Source organism: Maylandia zebra, linkage group LG5 (genome assembly GCF_041146795.1).
Source record: "Maylandia zebra isolate NMK-2024a linkage group LG5, Mzebra_GT3a, whole genome shotgun sequence".
NCBI lineage: Eukaryota > Metazoa > Chordata > Actinopteri > Cichliformes > Cichlidae > Maylandia > Maylandia zebra.
In genome coordinates, this window is record NC_135171.1 from 7,152,924 (window position 1) to 7,172,781 (window position 19,858).

Sequence of the window (19,858 nt, forward strand, 5' to 3'; positions counted from 1 at the left end):
TGAGTTGTAGTGCTCGGGGAAATCACAGCATAATTAAAACACAGTGACATCTAAGGGATGGGAGTGGGGGAAGGCAACTAACCACTGCTACTACCTCAACCTTGATGGGGTATTTGGACAAGTGTTGGGTTTGTTTTTCTCATGCATTTACGTCCTATAGAACATGTGAACGGCATAAACCTGTTTGAAGGTACGAATTATTTCAAAATTGTTATGAATTGAAAGGTCAAAAGAGGCAGTTTGAGAGGAAAATCGACGGTGCTTTTCACTCACTTTTGGCATATTCGTCTCCAGGATAAATGTAGCGATTGTACATATCCATGATGAACACTCGCCTGTCGTCCAGAAAGTCACGCTCGTGTCCATTTCCCTGTAAAACAGCAGGACCACGTGCCATTAAAAAAAACCATGAAAACATTTTGATGCTGTCGCTGTTTCTCCAAACATCATTAAGCACTGACAAACTGAATCAAGTAAGCCTTTTTCACCCTTGAAGATGTCTTTGACAGTCAGCTACAGTACATCATTTGAAAGTGGCGAGGTCCACACAGGTGTCCCTCAGACCCATTTGTTTACCCGAGACATGCTGCGCTGACTGACAGCAGCAGATGAGGAATAAATAGTCTTGTCATCTGGCGGCATTAAATGTTAAAAATGCTTTCAAAAAACTCACAGCTGTTCCATCACTTTTCATTCCCTCCCCTCCATTTGTCACTCAAAGTGTCTGGCTGCTGTCAGGAGATTAGGCTTTGTGCCAAGTTTAGTAGTACTGGATGGAATAATGGCTGTATGGGACGTGAAGGACTGTTCTGTACCAGCTGAGCATCATGCTCAATGACTGTGTAATGCATTTTTATATGATGAATGGTAAAGATGGCTGCTTGATAGGCTCTCATGTCTGGTTCAACGACAAATCCAAAGTAAAGATCAAGTGAGTGAGTGGAGCAAAGCAGGGCTTAGGACTGCAACATCTATAGAAATTCATCATTAAACTTAAATATTACATTTATGACAAATGTCACAGATAAATGCAGAACTAAATATAATAATGTTTATATAAAAAATAGCATGGATCTAAAACAATGACAAATGAACAAAGTGGTGGGCACAGTGTCACCGAGGACCCAACATTAGCTCAAATGCTGTGAAAGCAGAGAAGGCAGATGCTGCATCGAGAGCAGACAATTAAATAAAGAATCACCAGTCTCCAGAACGCTGACTCCACGATGCAACAACAGCTTCACTGTGTGAACAGCTCAGTCTGACGCTGTGGGTTTGCTTGTGAGAAGTAAATCTCTCCCAGCTGCAGTCAAAAAAGGAACGCTTTCAGTGGGTTGATGCCATGATGTCCGTCATGCATGTCACTCCATGACATGCATGACGGACATGCAGTGGCAAACATACAATTTCTAAAAGAGCAGCAAAAAACTACACTGAGTCTGTAACCCGAACTGTACTTCCGCTGGATTGTTCATTATTAATTACTTTTAATTTAATTATTATTATATTATAAAACTCCCTGATACCAAACTCTGACTTCACTTTATGTGAAGGCTAAACTTAGTAGAAAACATGACTTTTTTAGATGAACGATATTAACAAACATTCTTATAAATCCTGAAGAAACTAGATGTACTAGTTATTTAGTGAGAGTGAAACTGAATATTACAGCAATTATTATTCAACAAGAGGGTTTGAGAATATGTTTAGGCTTCGTTTTTCATGAATAAATAATGGGACAGTTTAACATGTTACATGTTGTTGAGGTTGTATTTACCAAATCTTAAGACCTGCAAAGGACCAGATGATCTTTTTATTATATGATGATGATGCATAAAACCTCCAATTAAAAGAGGGCACATTTTTCTTTTACTCGATTATCAGCTATAGCGTTGAATGTCAATTTGGACTAAGCCTTTAGATTTTTTCTGGTCTCAATTTGCAAAAAATGTATTTCAATGAATATTACAATTTGATTTATAATAAATTTCCTCTCATCGAGGAAACCAAGCCAAGCAGCCAAGTCAATTTTGATGAACAACTTTATCAAGGCCGTGCAGATATATTACAGCCGGTTTGCTGTCGGGTAATCTAAGAAGAAGAAAAAAAAGAAAGAAAACCTTTACATTTATTTTTATTTTTCTTAAACCATTTGCAATCAGCTCTCCCATCATCCATCAGCAGCCCATATAGACATATAACCCAGATAACTTTAGGTGTGTGAATGAAAACAACTTCTGAATAAGGGGGAAAAAAGTCTATATTAGAGATGTGCTGGGACATTTTTTATGATCCTATTACTCTGGTCAGAGAGGACAGAAGAGTATCATAATAATCAACAGATACAGTTATAAAAAAACTTCACTCCATTAGTGGAATTGATTCATCAAACCAAATAAAAATGGTTGACTCCAGTAATCTATATATTCATAATCATAAACTTTGAAATCAAAAATATCATGCATGGTTGTCCCTCTAAAACAAAAGGTTTTGAAGAGCATGTGGGTGGGGCTACAGTGCTCAGCCAGACTGGTGTGGCAAATAGCAAATCACAGGTATTTATGCAACAATTTTCTGCTCTTACTGAGCACTTAAAGTGCTTCTATACTAAAAGCCATATTCACCAAGGACACTTCGACATGCGGTTTGGAGAAAGGTAAGTCACGTTGCCCCCTTACAGCCACCGAGCTCTGTTCCTTAGACAACCACATTAAAGAGGCATCAAAACAGGAAGACAGTAGTAGTGACGTGGCAAGCAGAGATCACGGGATGTCAGTTAAATTGAACAATTGTACCACTGCGGGGTCCAACAATGAGTCCAAGGACTTCATACTGATACCTAATGGCAGCCAGGGTGCCATTGCCTAGTCTGTGGAGGTCTCTGTGTCCATGCATGGTTAAGCTTTCACAGGCCATCAAGGACTTACCACCAGACTGCTCATGGTGGCCAATGTTACAGGCAGGATAATGTTCCCCACAGCTTTTCCAGACCCTGAAAATCACAGGGTGCAAATACCAAATATACAGGACCTATACTAGAGGAGACTGGGTCCTCAGCCCACCCTAATGAAGTCAGTCTCTGATTGTTTGGTTAGAGACATTCACACCAGTGGTGTGTTGGAGGGCATTTTGTAGGCACTACAATGTCCATCCTGTTCCTCTTTGCATATCCAGTCAGAAACAATGATGAGGGAAAAACTGTCCAACTGTAAACCCATTCCAGTTTGGGGATTGTCTCATTGTTGACCCTTTAGTGCATCAGTTGGTTTCAGCTGCTTTGCTGTTACTGAAATTAACGATTAACAACACCCTCTGCTACCTAACTGACCAGAGGTTTCACTGAATAAACTCTGTATAATAGTATATATATGACAGGAAATACAGAAAAGCAGAATACATCCTATTTTAATTGGTAACTTTGGATGGACATGTAATGATATACACACAGATTGTTTTCTTTCTCCTCTCTTTTTTAATAGTTTGGAGAACTTGAGATGAAATGGGACTGCATGTAGCACATAGGTTAAAGAATTTGAAAGACCCACCTGAAGCTTCTCCAGAACAGCCAAGACATATTTATTTGCTCTTAGGTTATTTTAGAGATGCATTGTAGACATCACATAATAACAATCAAGACACGGATGCATCTGAAGGTTATAGACAACTGTAACTTTTGCATGTAGTTGTATTTTATACTGTATGAATAAACCAACATACTGAACTGAGGGGTCACACTGACTTCTTTTAGAAAATGACTACATAAGTGAATGCCCTGTCCTCTAAATCCAAAAGATATGCGGAGACTATAAATCATCTCATATGCTGCCTGAGCTCCTGCTGCCTCCAGTCTTATTCATCTTATCTTCTTCCTCACATCCTGTACTGTACAATAAAAGACTGCTGTTTCACTGTCATTTGTTAGTGTCAGCTGAAAGCCTTCAAACAGGATTTTTCCCTCAGTTCTTTGGAACATATCCTCCCTAACTTAGCTTGAACATCTGTATTAAATATAAGAACCATCCATTAATGCTTAACAAATCATAATCAAAGAGTATTAAAGAAAAATCCATTTTTTCCATCTCAGAGATGCAGAGAATATTTTTTTAGGCTGCTGACTGTTTATACACATACACTGTAGTTTTGGTGATTTATAATTAATGTCTGTTTTAATTCAATGCCAATAAAACAGAGTTAAAGTCAAAATTGGAACACAGAATAACAAGGTTTCAGTATGGAAAAGAAAGATTGATTTCAAAATGAGAAGCTGTTTAGAAAACCACTTCTCATACATGCTCACCCACGTAGTGATAGCATATCCCATCATTTCATTTCACTCTCACAAATAGAGATTTATAAAAATTAATATAATCCTCAGGCTACAGACACAAAGACAAATTTCTGATCTAATGAGGACACACGTACGATTTTTCTCGAAAAGGTATTCATACGAAAGGTATGAACACAAAGCGACAGCACAAAGCAAAGATGGAAACCGGCACAGAGAGACTTTAAAGAGATCCCTGCGGTGATTCAACTGTAGAAACATTAACAAGTACAAAATGAAGATGCAGACTGACTGCTCATCAGTTTGTTAACTGTTCAGAGTCTGGCTGCTGGCCTGGGTTCAAAGTTCACTCAGCTTTACCATCACTCTGGGTTCTTGGCTAGTTTAGCATTAGCATGCTGTCTGTGCAGCTGCTTGCTAATGCCAAAGTTGTGTAAGCAACATAATGCAGCTGTTTCTGTCCTGGTGCAAGTGGAACCAATAAGCTGAATCGATAAGCAGACTAAAAATTCCAAGTAATGGAAGTACTGGTTCTTGTTTCCCCATCCCTACTCATAAAGCATAAGATGAGTATTTGTCCCTTTCTTTGTATTCTATATTACAATATTCTAACTATTATCTACGTTCCAGAAAAAAACTTTTATAAATTTTATAAAAACAACACAGGAAAAAAAGAAAAGAAAAACACAAATTAGTGAGCAAACAAAAACTATCAAGATATTGACGAGCAACATCTTAACCCCCTAATCTCCTAGAATGGGATTATTTTACCCACCATCATCATAAAATTGTTGCATGTCAGTGATGGTGAACGGTCCCTGGAATTTCTAACTGTACTAATGTATTTGTCAGCATCAGTTGTGTTTTACCAATGTATAGTTAAAACATTAAAAGTTTCAAATACAATCTTGAAAACCTTCAAATGCTAGAATGAGGACTGCCTGAAGAAACAGAAGACCAAGAGTTCCCTCTGCTGCAGAGAATGAGTCCATTAGTGTTAGCCACCTAAATTACCAGCTAACTTCACCTCACATTAGAGCCTGCATCAATCCTTAAGAGTTTAAGTAGTAGACCTTTCTCAACATCAACTGTTACAAGAAATTGTGTGGATAAAGACTTCATGACTAAATTGCTGCAAAGAAACCAGCACTGAGAGAGGCCAATAAAAATTGGGTAACTTCTTAGGGCAAGAAATGTAAGCAATGGACTTTGTGCCAGCGAAATCTTGACACTGGCTTATAGTGTATGTTTGTTTGTGTGAGTGTGTGTTTGTGAGAGCGAGAAAGCAGTAATCATTCAGTCTAAGCCTGGTTGAGATGATTTGGAATGAACTCCTAGGAGAATGAAGGTAATAACTTAAAAGCTGGTTGACAGTCCCAAGGGTCTTTGTGAAAAAGTTTCAACTTATTTCAACAGTTTGAAGTATTGTAGTGGTACATCGCCAGCAGGCAAAGATGTGTACATGAAAAAAGAAGGCGCATCCATGCTTACTTAAATACGAGGGCTGTGAACTAGTGTACACAACAAAAACACAAACCCAGACATGTCTGAAAGCGAGCACCACTTGTCGGCCACTGATGATGATTTGGTACAAAATACAATGCAGTAAAATGCTGCGGCTGCGACCTTGTGTCGCTGCTTGGGCCTTCCTGCGTGGACTTTCTCTGGTTACCTGAGCTACTTCTCACAGTCCAAAGACATGCATGTTAGATTAACTGTGAATGCGAGTACGAGTAATTGTCTGTCTCTCTGCCTTAGCCCTGTGCCACCTTTCCAGAGTGTACCTCACTTTTTGCCCTTTATAGCTGACATAGGCCAAACCGATGGTTGGGTAAAAAATATACATAAATATTTCATTAATATAGCTGGCCCACCCAAGCATTTATTCAAAGTGACGAAACCTGTGATTAGGGCTGCTCAATTAATCGAATTTTAATCACGATTACGATCTGGGCTTTCAACGATCATTAAAAATGACTGAGCCGATTATTAGCCCCTCCCTAATTTATCCGCGACACCTTAAAGGCCGTTCCGTGAAAATATTGTCGGGCATAAACCGGTCCGTGGCGCAAAAAAGGTTGGAGACCGCTGATTAAGAGGACCCGAGGGAAGCTCGGAAAGCTAAGCAGAAGTTATTTGGAGAGGAGAGAGTGACTGCCGTTGGTTGAAAAGAGAGTTTTAAAAAAAAAACTTCAGTGGTGTTGCACACTATTTTATATTATTTTTTTAAAGTCATTGTTAACCCTTTAAAGCCGGTCAGAGCAGCACGCTCCGTTTTGCGTAACTATTTTTAAATCCCTGTAGAACCTGAACCGTGTAAGCTAGCGCAATAATTTGTTTTGCATATGAAACCGGAGGAGTTGTACTTACATCTGATGCCATCAGCTTGTCCTCGGTCACGGTTTCCTTCCACATATAGCTTTGCAAAAATTGCATAAAAAGCGCTTGCAGGAACAAAAACATAATATTCCAGAAACACGCTTTGCCGATCCTATCAGCTGTTCGTAACACTTCCCACAGTGAAATGATGCACCTGCTGTTTTCTTTGCAAATTTGCATCATAGGATTGTTTTTTGTTTTTCCTGCAGTATATAAAAATTAGTGTATCTCCAAAATAAAACTATGAAGACACTCAAAATAAATTTCCTGTTGTTGTAAACTATTTTTTGCAACTTTATTGTATTTAACGTTTTGAGGGATAAGCCTCTTAAATTTCTCCAAGTAGAAATATATGTAAACAAAACAAAAGCGATTTTCAATTTTTTTTGTAGTTTATTGCACTTTTTTGCAATTTATGTAATTACTATGGACTTAATGCATACATATTAGTAAAATATGGGCTATAACAGTTGTATAGCAACTTGAAATGCTCCCACAAATGGCACTACAACATGTAAAAAAAATAATATAAGCTCTGGTGGACTTGGTTCTATAGTAGGTCTTAAAGGGTTAAATAAATATCGTCAAATAATCGTGATCTCAATTTCAGTGAAAATAATCGTGATTATCATTTTTGCCATAATCGAGCAGCCCTACCTGTGATGCAATACTGAGCTATGAAAAAACGCACTGCAGAGATGTCATCATAGCAAACGATTTTAGAAAGCATCAGTGATTGTCCTGGTACAGGTAAGTCAGGTTTGAACAGATTCTCTCCTTCCAGACATAGTGTTGCTCTATATTGCAGAAAATAATTAACTGTTCCCCTTTATTAAGCATTAAGTATTATAGACTATATAATGATCAATAGATATCTGTATCTGAGATCACAAAATCCATATTTTCGGTTTTGCATCACACAGGTGATGCTTTATAAACGTAACAGACAGATAAGAATATGCTCTCAGAGCTGGACTCCAAGCAAGCGTCTTATAAACTCAACCTAAAAATCATTACTGCTTCGCTGTGAAAAAGCATCACAGCGTCGTAGAATCTATTACACTGCTCACAAGAAAACGTTATATGTCATAGTAAATGGACCGATACTTATATAGTGCCTTTCTACTCAATTTGAGCACACAGAGTGCTTTCAACTACAAGTCACACACACATTTGTACAATGCTTTTTCTCTGTACCTCAGCACTTCTATCCAATATTCACACACATGCTAACCTGAAAATCTTAGAAATATGGTAACTAACCAGATTCTTACTCTGGATGGCATTACCTTGGCCTCCAGTAACGCTGTGAGGAACCTTGGAGTCATTTTTGACCAGGACATGTCCTTCAATGCACATATTAAACAAATATGTAAGACTGCGTTCTTCCATTTGTGCATCATCTCTAAAATTAGAAATATCCTGTCTCAGAGTGACGCTGAAAAACTAGTTCATGCATTTATTACTTCCAGGCTGGACTACTGTAATTCATTATTATCAGGATGTCCAAAAAACTCACTGAAAAGCCTTCAGCTAATCCAAAATGCTGCAGTCCTGACAGGGACTAGAAAGAGAGAGCAGATTTCTCCTGTTTTGGCTTCCCATCACTGGCTTCCTGTTAAATCCAGAATTGAATTCAAAATCCTGCTCCTCACATACAAGGTCTTAAATAATCAGGCCCCATCTTATCTTAATGACCTTGTAGTACCATATCACCCTATTAGAGCACTTCGCTCTCGCTCTGCAGGCCTACTTGTTGTTCCTAGAGTATTTAAAAGTAGAATGGGAGGGAGAGCCTTCAGTTTTCAGGCCCCTCTTCTGTGGAACCAGCTTCCAGTTTGGATTCAGGAGACAGACACTATCTCTACTTTCAAGTTTAGGCTTCAAACTTTCCTTTTTGCTAAAGCATATAGTTAGGGCTGGACCAGGTGACCCTGAATCCTCCCTTAGTTATGCTGCAATAGACGTAGGCTGCCGGGGGATTCCCATGATGCATTGAGTTTTTCCTTTCCAGTCACCTTTCTCACTCACTATGTATTAATAGACCTCTCTGCATTGAATCATATCTGTTATTAACCTGCTGTCTCTCTTCCACAGCATGTCTTTTATCCTGTCTTCCTTCTCTCACCCCAACCGGTCGCAGCAGATGGCCCCGCCCCTCCCTGAGCCTGGTTCTGCCGGAGGTTTCTTCCTGTTAAAAGGGAGTTTTTCCTTCCCACTGTCGCCAAAGTGCTTGCTCACAGGGGATCATATGATTGTTGGGTTTTTCTCTGTGTCAATGAAGCGCCTTGAGGCGACTTATGTTGTGATTTGGCGCTATATACAGTAAATAAAATTGAATTGAATTGAATTAACACTGGATGGTTGCACTGGGGGCAACTCCGACACATGGACAGGAGAAACCGGGGATCAATCCACCGACCTGCTCAATCACCTGAGCCACAGGTTACTGCTTTTCTCTCGGCCCAATTATCTGCTAAGAGGACAGTGTAGGTTTATTCTTTGGTCTTAATGAATAATTCACTCAGCATCTATATTGATCCCTACCATTTGTCAATAGATGTAGGTTATTACGTGCAAACTGGTCTCAAAAATGAATGCCAGGCTATTAATACAATGCAGCCTTGAACACGGGTTGTTAAGACATCATCAGTGTTTGCATAATTCTTAAGCCTAATTGGTGGTGGATACAAGTCATTATGCTGAAAATACATCTTAAGGCAAATATATGTTAATCAGGGTCTTAAAAAGGTTGAGTCATTGTTTTCTACAGCTTAAGAGAGTTCAGCCCACAAATGATGCACAGCATTATTATACAGTGTTAAATGTATTACACCACCACCTAATGCAAGTTTATGTCAAAGCTGCCTTAAACTAACAGCACTGGTAATTACCAAATTAATTGTTAATCCACCTGTATGCACAACCTCTTTAGTCATAATTTATTTTTAATTTCTAAAATAAAACTATTGTTGTTACTTATGATTTTTTTTTACAAATGTACTGTTTTACAAAAACAAAGAAAAATAATAAAGAACATTATTATTTTTGATTAAGATGCCAAATTACAGCTACTTGCATTCATAAACAAATACACCCCTCCACCTTTTAACATAGCAAGAGGCACCCGCCATGTGCCCAGAAGGACACACGAACAAACACGTGAGTGAGATGGGGATTAGGTCAGTGGGGAAGTATCCCATGATGGACGGAGATCCCTGCATTTATCAAAATTCTCACAAAGTATATCAAACAGTTTTTGGAAACATGCAGGAATACAGAAATATGATGTCTGGATGCTGGTTTTTCACTCATTTTCCTCAAATCTCCACAACAAAGGTGAAATGACCTTCAAGAACAGCATTCATTCTGTTTTTTCCAACATTATTGAAAAAACATCAGAATGAAATTAATCAATATTGGCCTTAAACATTTTCAAGCTGTAGTTGTAAGAATAGCCATTGTTTTAATTAAAAAAATATCAAAAGTGATTCTTTATCATGGTTAGGACGCATTTTTCACAATATGAAAAAAGCCCAAACAAACAAGGTACCTAACATTGCTGAAGACATCCTACTGTTTGCATAGGCCTGTATTCATTCGGCTGTTTGTCAGCGGAGACGTTTTAAGATACATTCTGCTGAATCTGATGGTAAGGGCCAAATTTGCCTGCAGGGAGGCTCTGGCGGTAAAAGTGGGGCTATTTTGTCATCAATGATGGCTGCTAAGCAGCGGTGTGAATTGACATGGAGAGAAGTGATGTATCGGCTCACCTGATGAGCATCCAGATCGATGATGGTCACCCTGGAGATGCCTTCGACTCTCTCAAACAGAAACTGAGAGATAAATCAGAAAATATTTGCTTTCTGAACACACATCCCCAGCATGAGAAAAACTTTTACATCTCACATGGAATTACATTAAAAACTCAAGCAGAACAATGTTCACAATGCCCAAATTAATCTTTTAACTCGTCCATAAAGAACAATGAGCTTCATGCGATTCCTGTTTGTACTTTATGGCTGTTCTAGTGAAAACTTTCCTTTTTCCAACTGTGTGTTTGGGTTCATGCCTTGATTTTTAATAATGGCAGTTTTAACAATGAGTGTCAAGTCAATGTGTTAAATAATGGGGAATCTAAAAAAAAAAAGTGTCTGATTCAGTTTTACCTTGATGGCCAAAGTGATGTCAGCATAGGCACAAAATCCACCTCCTCTGTCGCTGGAGCAGTGGTGGAAGCCTCCTCCTGGGAAACAGAAAATTCACAGGCTCTGTCTCAGGGCCATTAGACTAACCGAGCAGGTTTCTAAGAAGTCCATTATTCAAAATGGCTATAAATGCCGATTTAAAATAGGGTGTTATTGAGTTTATTGCACCTTATAAAAATGGCTGCTTTTCCCATGTGGTATAACAGTGGGACTACTGACACCAAATGGGACTGTTCTAATGCTGCTGTAATGCTAGGACAGCAGCAGTCTACAGGGAAAAGCACTGTGTGAAGAGACCTTTTTAACAACTGGGATGAGAAGCCTTCGTTCAGGTTAAGAAATATAGTCTCCTCTGACCTGATTTGGTCACGTTCATTAAAATACAGAGTATTAAAATACAGAGAAATATGTGGTGGCTGGTGAAATATGACCATCATTATTGCCTAGCTTTCAAAAACAGTCCTTTATAGGGGTTCTTCATCCTTATGGTGTTGAGAAAAGATGTTTCTATATTTGTGTAAAGCTAACTGAAGGTGGTGCTATATTAACATACAGTTGCTCTCATAAGTTGATTTACCCTGAAAGAATTTATGATTTCTTAACCATTTTTCAGAGAATATGAATGATAGCACAAAAACTTTACTTTCATTCATGGTTTCTGGAAGGCTAAACACATTTATTGTCAAACAATTGTGTTTATTCTTTTTAAATCATAATCTCAACACAAACTACCCCAATGACCCTGATCTGAGGTTTACATACCCCAGTTCCTAATACAGTGTACGGCCCCTTTAACATCAGTAACAGCTAAATGAGACTCTTTATCTTCTCGGTCAGTAAAGCTGCCCATCGTTCTTTTTGGATACTATTCAGACAGACAGCAATTTAAGGAGAACATGCGGCTAAACATGTCACTCCTGATTTGATTGCTGCTAGCGAGTAGGCTAGGAGCTAAGGGGACAAGAGAAAAGTACTGTGGCGGGGCGTGGTCTGCGGCGCGGCTGCTGGGGAGGCGGACGCACCTGAGCGGCATCCACAATCACGTCTCGCCGACCTGTCGCCATCGTTGTGCAGGATGCTGCCGTTTCCAACAATGGCGGCAGCTGGTTAGTTTTAATATTACTCTTATTATTCTTTCTGGGTCACAAAATAAACGTTTAACATATTTTCAGGCGAGAATGTAGCTGTGTAAACTTCAAATATCTGCTCAGTTTATCAAGACACCACATATTTTCAAAAGCGCTCCGATGTTTTCAGAGACGTCTGTTACCCACTAGCTCGATAGCTAGCCGGGGGCTAGGCTCATTAGAGCTGTGAGAACACCGGACTCCCGGCAGATCGTTTTCAAACCCACCGCCGTCTTTCGCTACTCAGGTTAAACATGATATATAAGTCACTTAGATAACTTAAAAATGTTATTGTTTGGCTTTTTTTAGTATTTTATTTGTCCCTGGGTAAATCGGTTTGGCTGAGATTAAAGTTATAGTTTTTACACAGCTGAATAAACGTCAAGCAGACAGCTGATTATCAGAAGTGTGAGATGCTCCAGAATATACTCCAGTGTCCTGTTATATTTTAGATAGCAAGGAGTTTATTAAACTTCACCGAAACAATCTGCAAATTTCATTAAAATTTAATAAACTATCATCTTGTCTTTATTTTTAGTTAGCACAGACCTTAAACACTTAAAGCTGTAAGATAATGATAGTTATATAAGAGCAGATGCTGCTGGTGCAATAAGCTGTACGTTGTACATCCAATGGATGATGATCTGATTAGTCGACTAATCAGAAAAATAATCGGTGACTGGTCGACTATCAAAATAATCGTTTGTGGCAGCCCTATAAGAAAGTAATAAAAATATGACCATGCAATAATTTCAGAAACAGCAATGATGTGTGTCCAATGAGGAAAAAAGGGAAAAGTGTGTTTTATGCTATATTCTCAGTGTTGTCATTGTAATATAACAATATGGTTGGGTGAATAAGGAAAGAAAATACAGTGCACATTTTTTCATAACATGCTTTGTAAAACTGTTGGTGCAAAAGTGTATACAGCAATGTGGAGCTTGTTTATGTCTTCAAACTGACGCGGTTCCATTCTTTACGGTTTCCCTGATGCCAACTTATAAATAAACTATCGTCAGTTGCAGCCCTGTCTGAAACAGCACAGCTCATCAGAGAGGACAACATTTAATCCAACAACAAAAATGAACAAGTCACTAAAACCTCACTGGAGTTCTTTGTCAGGCTATAAATTAGCCAAGTTGCTACAGGACTCTGATAATCAGAAGAGGAAGCTCGCTTCACAAGTGGAAAAGCTGAAGAATCAACTCCAAAGTGCTGAGACTCTTTGTGCTTGCCTAGAAAAAAAGGCTGCTCAAGGGGCCGCCAAGCTGGAAGAACAGAAAACTGAAATAGAGCACCTCCAAAGGCAGATGAAGGAAAAGGATACGAATTTGCAGAGTGCTATGAGACACGGTAACAGACTTCTCAGTCAGATCAACGTCATGATGGCACAGAATACATCAATGAAACAGTCAACTGAAAAGACGGATCGGCTACATCAACAGCTGGACAATGCGACAAATAAACTAAAACAGGAGAAACGTCTGAAGAACAAGTACATGAATGCAGAGAAGAAAGCAAAGAAAGAGGCACGAAGGTTGCAAAAGATCTGTGACAAATTCAAGCAGCAAAAGAATAACAACAGGGAGCTACTAGCTAGCGCAGCTCTTCAACAAGAACTCGGGCAAATTCAACATCATCTAAACCAGGAGAACAGACTGCACGTAGAAAACGCATTAACAGATCGGTTCCTCATCAGAGACCCGAGGGCCACGAGGGAACACCTAGAACAGCAAATATGTGAGCTCCGAGCCCAGCAAAATGATACCTCGGAGAAGGAGCGGTCACTTATCCGAGAGGTGGAGAGATTAAGATCACAAATCAAAGAAGTGATTGCAACCAGCCTCAACACTGCTGAGAAGGTTTCAGAGCAGGAGGAACACCTTGTCCCCGAATCACAGGCCGTCCTGGGGGAAGCTGCTGCTCCAGTAGAAAATCTCCCAGGAAAAACAAAGAAGAATACATCGTGGAAAAGACTCCTCGTGGCCGTGGGCCTAAAACAGAAAAAGAAGGCCCCAGGGTCCACCGAAAAATGAGATTAGATCTTGAATAACAAGATCTTGAATAAAATGCTAATATAGAGTCCTAAGAGTTTTATTTCTTTTCAAATTTATTAAGAGGTCCTACAGTCAATACTAAATGCTTCCAAACCTATCTTTTCAAATTGCTCCTTCATACAGATGAGTCTCACGATTTCTGCTTAAATCAGAGTAGTTGATTTCATTTAAGAATTGCATACATGTATTTTTTAAGCTTATATTACAGATTTGTAGGTTTAATTAACAATCAGCTCTGATTAGATACATTTTAAACAGATTTTAAAATGATCACTTCTAGTTTAGTCAGGTCTTCTATGTATTAGTTATAGTTGTGGTGTGATGCACATGTGGTGACCTATTATTTTGTGAAATGTTCAGGTGTGCTTGGGAAAAGAAATGCTGTTTTATTGCATAAAATAGTGCTGCACGGTACACACGGCCAGAAGAGGGAAAAAAAATCCCAGTTTTTCTGACTCTAGCTTGTTTCAGTGAACCACCTGTCACCTCACTCAAAACAGGCTCGAACCTGCTGGTTTCTTTGGTTTTTCAACATGCAGTATAAAAGTGACGTCATGCTCTGTACTGGCAAAAAACATGCTCTAAAAATTTTAAGCACTTATTTCTTAAATCCAGCTTCACTGAGAATGTTAACGTCCTAAGACCCGGAATCTTCCACGGCATGCATTTTTAATTTCTCTTATTTCTCTTACTTATATTTGGGCTGATTGTTTTTACAGTCATCAGCTGCCAAAGCATTACCAGATTTGTTTTTTAAACCAAATTTTGTTTCTGAGAAAAATGAGATCCACATATGAGCATAATTGTTTCAAATTTCAATAGAACAGTGGCAGTGTAATGTCCTCATGAGTGGATATCAAGCCAGATCCTAGGAGGTTAAGTTTAAGTTTTTTTAAAACCAGGGCTCCATGTAGTATTTCATGTCCACTTTAATGTCATTGTCTTTATGAATGACTTTTATATAGATACACCCTGCATGTTTCTGCTGTGAGCCTGCAGCAAAGTTTACAACAAAAAATCCCAAATGAAAACATTGTGGCCGCTTAACTGAGCAATTTATTTGTTTGACGCTTCATCACAGAGTCAAACAAACGCATTTATTTAAGCTGAGACATTAGCTGCTGTGATACAGAATATCCAGGAAAGCAATGTGTACATATACCTGACTCTAGCTGGCTGCTGCTTAAATGGCAGACCAGTAGCACTTGTAAAAATGCTAACGTATTTTCCGCACTATAAGGCGCACTATATTAAAATCCTTTAATTTTCTCAAAAATCAACAGCGGTGCATCGTATGTATGAATTATGTATTTTTTTAAGCATCTTGCTGCATTTTGTATAAGTTCATACTCAAGTTTTAAACAAAGCAACACTAAAGCTATTCTGTTATACCTGTATGCAAAAATACACTGCACCCAAAATATTTCATAGTTCAGCAACACTGATCAATCTAATAAACTTAAACCTGCACCATCCTCCCTATTCTGGTATTTTAAAGAGTACTTAGTGGAAATATAAAACAACCTAACTAATAGGGCTGCAAACTCCCAGCAAAAACAAAACAAAATAGGGAACCACCCTCCACACTCATGCTTAATTGACGTAATGGACTTTAATTTAAAGCACGTGTAAAAAAAAAAAAAAAAAAAAAAAAATGCACAGAAGTCAAATTTTTTTTTTACAATAATTAAATAGATTCAACATCTTTCTTCAACAGAATTGCAAAGGTAAAAGTACTGTAGCTTTCTAGGTTATAAATTTGACTTAATTGTTACTATATACAATAATGGACTTCTATACATTGAAAAATGAAAAATTATTTATTAAAAGCTAGACATGACAATTAGAAAAAAAAAGTATGTTTTTGTGCCCCCCTTTCCCTGTTAATGCCCTATCGAACCCCCTGGCAAAACTTTGCTAGACCCGCCCCTGCACAGTTACCAGCCGTCAGCTGCATAGAAAAGGATCCTGGTGTAACAACAGTTTATCAAGCTTAAACGTGCGGCTGTTGTTTATCCGCTGGTTTCCTCTTTCTGGCGCGAAGTGGGCGATAAACAAACAAGACAGACGGGAGTCGCGACAGAAAAGCCGATCAGCTGATCATTGATCAGTTTCATGATTGAAGTAGCAGCAAGAGAGGGAGAGGAGAGAGAAGAGGCAGTCGCTCCATATATCGGTTGTTAAGCTTTACTAACATACAGAGATGAACTTACACACTTGCTTTACTTCTCTGGGATAGCTTTCTCAGAGATGAAATGCCGGTTTGGAAGCACGCAGCGAGGCTCCAAATGCTCAACCAGACTGCCGACAGGTCTCACACGCTACAGCCGCTCTATCACGAGACGCATACTGCTCCGACGTGCTAAGGTTATGAGCTGGGATACGTTATTTTATTTACGTTTTTTATTTCTCTTCGATATCTGATACAGTAATTTAGGTCAGTATTGGACAGATACTGATACGTAATATCGAATCGGTCCATCTCTAGTTCTGCCTGAGAGATTTTTGAAAAAATTCAAACGTACAGCTCTGCTATCACTTCAAACATAAAAGAAGACAGAAAACTAAACAGCAGTGACGTTTGTAGGGTTACTGAAGTTGAACTAGCTGGTATATAATGATGTGCTACGTGACTGCTAGCGACACAGCTATGTTAGCATAATATAAACAAGCTAACTTTTTTCCCCACTCGATAAAAGTTAACGTGAGTGTTCTCGGTGGTCAGGGACAAATGCAATCGCATAGCAGGATGCTGTAAAAGGACCAAACTTCAGCCAGGAGAAAAATACGAGGTTAGTCATTAATAAACTGCAACAACATGGGAATAGAGCAGCTGCCAGAGATTTCAGCATTAATGAATCAATGGTGTGGAAGTGGAGGAAGCAAGAAGAATGAGATGAATAAAATTTGACTTGTCTGACTGTTTTGTTTTGCTTAACGCGCCTTATGATGCGAAAAATACGGTCCATGTCTGGCGAGTGTTATGTTTGCGCCACTCCTCCTCTAGGCGATAAGCAGCTAAGGAAACTGATCAGCATGTTCTACTTTACGTTGAACACTGTTTCACTCACAGCTACCAGAAACAGATGCTGATGTTGAAGAGTTTATAGCATCTCGTTAACACGGAGCATTCCCTTTGTAAATGATTCAAAAACATATTTGTGCTAAGTGGGGAAAGAAAAACAAACATTTTTTTGTTTGTTTTCTTTAGTTTTTCCCATTCTAGCAGCTGGTGCTGTTAGTTTTCTTTTTTTACTAAAATAAATAAAAATTAATAATAATTCACCACCTAATTTAAGCTATATGCAAAGACTGCATACAAATACCACTGTGGGAAATGAAGGCTTTTGTTGCATGCTGAAGACACTGGAAACCTGGCATGTGACACCACTATCTTATGGAAACCTCCATAGCTAGGCTCTATAGGGAGGTGAAGAGTGTGGGGTAAACCGTTTCCCATATCAAAGCTAAACATATATCAGCTGATTGCAGATAGACGTATTACTGATGCATGGATCAGTGCATATATTGCAAACTCACCTACGTTTATGGCCCACCCTCGCTCAACAGCAAGTTTTCCTGCCTGTGAAAGAGACAATATTTCAGTTCAGTTGCCTTTATGTGACCATAAAAATGTATAAATGATCCTTTCTGGTTGACAGAGACAGAAAATCCCCTGAAAGGAAAATGACCTTTTAAAAAATAAACTACAGAATGCAACAGGAATCTTCAAGTGGCTCCTGCAGTCACCATGAACTGATTCATGTTGACTGAAAAACAACAACAAATAAAAGGTGCAAAGTGATGCATTCTAATGCTGGTTTTCTGTGCATGGCACGGATTTAAAAACGAGTAAGTACCACTAGTGAATCTGACTTCTAACTATGTAAAACATGTACTATTTCTAAATATGCATATGGACAACAACAGACTTAATTACTGCCAAAGTTAATGGGTTAACCGGAAAAATAAAGTGGACTCGTGCTCTTTTCTTTTCTTTTCTTTGTCCCATGCGAAGCGCTCTGCTCTGCTGAGACTTCAACAGTGACGTGTAATTAAAAGGTGACAGGTTTCCAAACAACTTGTCCATGGGAGCCCTGTCACTGTGTCATGGAACAAAAACCCGAAGCCACACAGACCAGCTTGTGGTGTACAGCAGGATATTATAAAAGTCAAACAAAAAGAAATAAAGAAAGTGGGACTAAAGAGCACTACCCTCCAAAAACCTAAAATCTTTAAAAGTTAATATATCTGAAGCCAAGAATTATTCAGCAGAATACCAACGTAAAAGGAATATTTACAATTCCTTTTGGAGATTTCATTGCAGAGCCTCACTGATCCAGATCTACTCCTGAGAGTAGCTTTCTTAAGAAACGTGAGACGGGCAGCGTTTCAAGTTCATTAGTGTCTTCCTGATGTGCCTGCTTACACCTCAGGAAGACATTAATTGGGCCTGGTTGCACTCCTGGTTTAGCTAAAGGCTTATTTATCTAAGCCGCTTCACAAATAAAGGGCATTCTTAGGAAAGTAGTTTCAATCTTCAAACTCAAAATGTTCTCAAGTATGTCGTCAGTCAGACGTTTTTTGTTTTTTTTTAAACAACGATAAGGCCGTGGTAGGTCACGATTTCTCTCTTGGAAAAGGCAAGAGTGGCTGCTCTGCCATGTTCTTCTACAGACCAGCATGTGTGAGAGCTGATGAGAGGAGATGTGACCTGGGGAGATTGTGTGTAAATGCCAGTATGGTTCTCTGATGGATGAGTAATAATACAAATTTGCATGTATGCACACAGTCTGGCTATGAACAGAGTGTGTGGGTAACACTCCACTCTGTCTGGGGAAAACAAGAACTCTGTTTCAGAGCGTATCAGGCATATTTTACAACAGCCCTCGAATCTCATGTGCACCATCGACCACCAGGCCCAGAATGCAGTCTTCGAGAGAAAATACATTTGTTATCAAGCGTATGCTGAGAAAACCATATGATATGCGTTATAGTGGGCATATAGTTCAGGTTCATTTAGGTCTTCTTCTTGTACTCCATTTATTTCTTATTCTCTATTTCTCCGTTTTCAATAAGAACGCTCCAAAAGGCAGATCCCAGATTCCAGTTTCTCCCTATGCGCCACTAAAAACTACCTGAGAAAAATCTATCAATTTATAGGATTTATGATTTCCACTGGACTCCCACCTTTCAATTTAATATTTTCTTAACAATCAGATCAGCCAAAAATATTAAGATATAAATCCAAGAGAAATAATGTGTCAATATGAGTTTTAGCTTTTATGCGCCTGTCAGACAGAAAGAATGCGTTCCAGATAAACTTGGATATAAATATTAATGTTTTCAAACCAATTTGCCTCACACACACACACACAGACAGCTAACAGGATTTTAAAGAAGAAACCTTCTACATAACCATTACAGATTTAAAGAAGTGAATCACAACAAACGTTTCAAATAAAGTCACATAGACTGTTCATCCTACTTAAAACAACTTGAGTAACCATTCCCCAAAACACATGAAAGAGAATTTCCATTTAAAAGTGCAAACACACGATATGTTCAACAAAGAAAACCCATCTTCCCCCTAAAACTCTGTTGCCACAGAGATTAGCTTTTATATATGAAATATATATATTTAACACAGGTTTTCTATTAGGCTGCTTTCCCTTGGAAGTCTCCACCCTCACAAGACAAAACAAGAACCTTTATTTCCTTTGAATTCACAACTTTTACAGAAAGCATCAATTTAAAGCAAAGTCTGCACAAGTCTTTTCAAGAAACCCTTTTGTTAATACA

General features: G+C 38.7%; 1 protein-coding gene across 1 annotated transcript in view; it reads right to left on the reverse strand.

The window, feature by feature from the left end:
* The window catches only part of hdac11 (histone deacetylase 11), a 47,535-nt gene that overhangs the window by 17,463 nt on the left and 10,214 nt on the right, over positions 1–19,858 (reverse strand). The window contains exons 6-9 of the mRNA XM_004559863.6: positions 17,597–17,639; positions 10,834–10,910; positions 10,438–10,500; positions 274–370 (exon numbers count right to left, since the gene is read on the reverse strand). Of these exons, the coding sequence (XP_004559920.2) occupies positions 274–370; positions 10,438–10,500; positions 10,834–10,910; positions 17,597–17,639 (280 nt within the window). The remainder of the gene's footprint in view (positions 1–273; positions 371–10,437; positions 10,501–10,833; positions 10,911–17,596; positions 17,640–19,858) is intronic.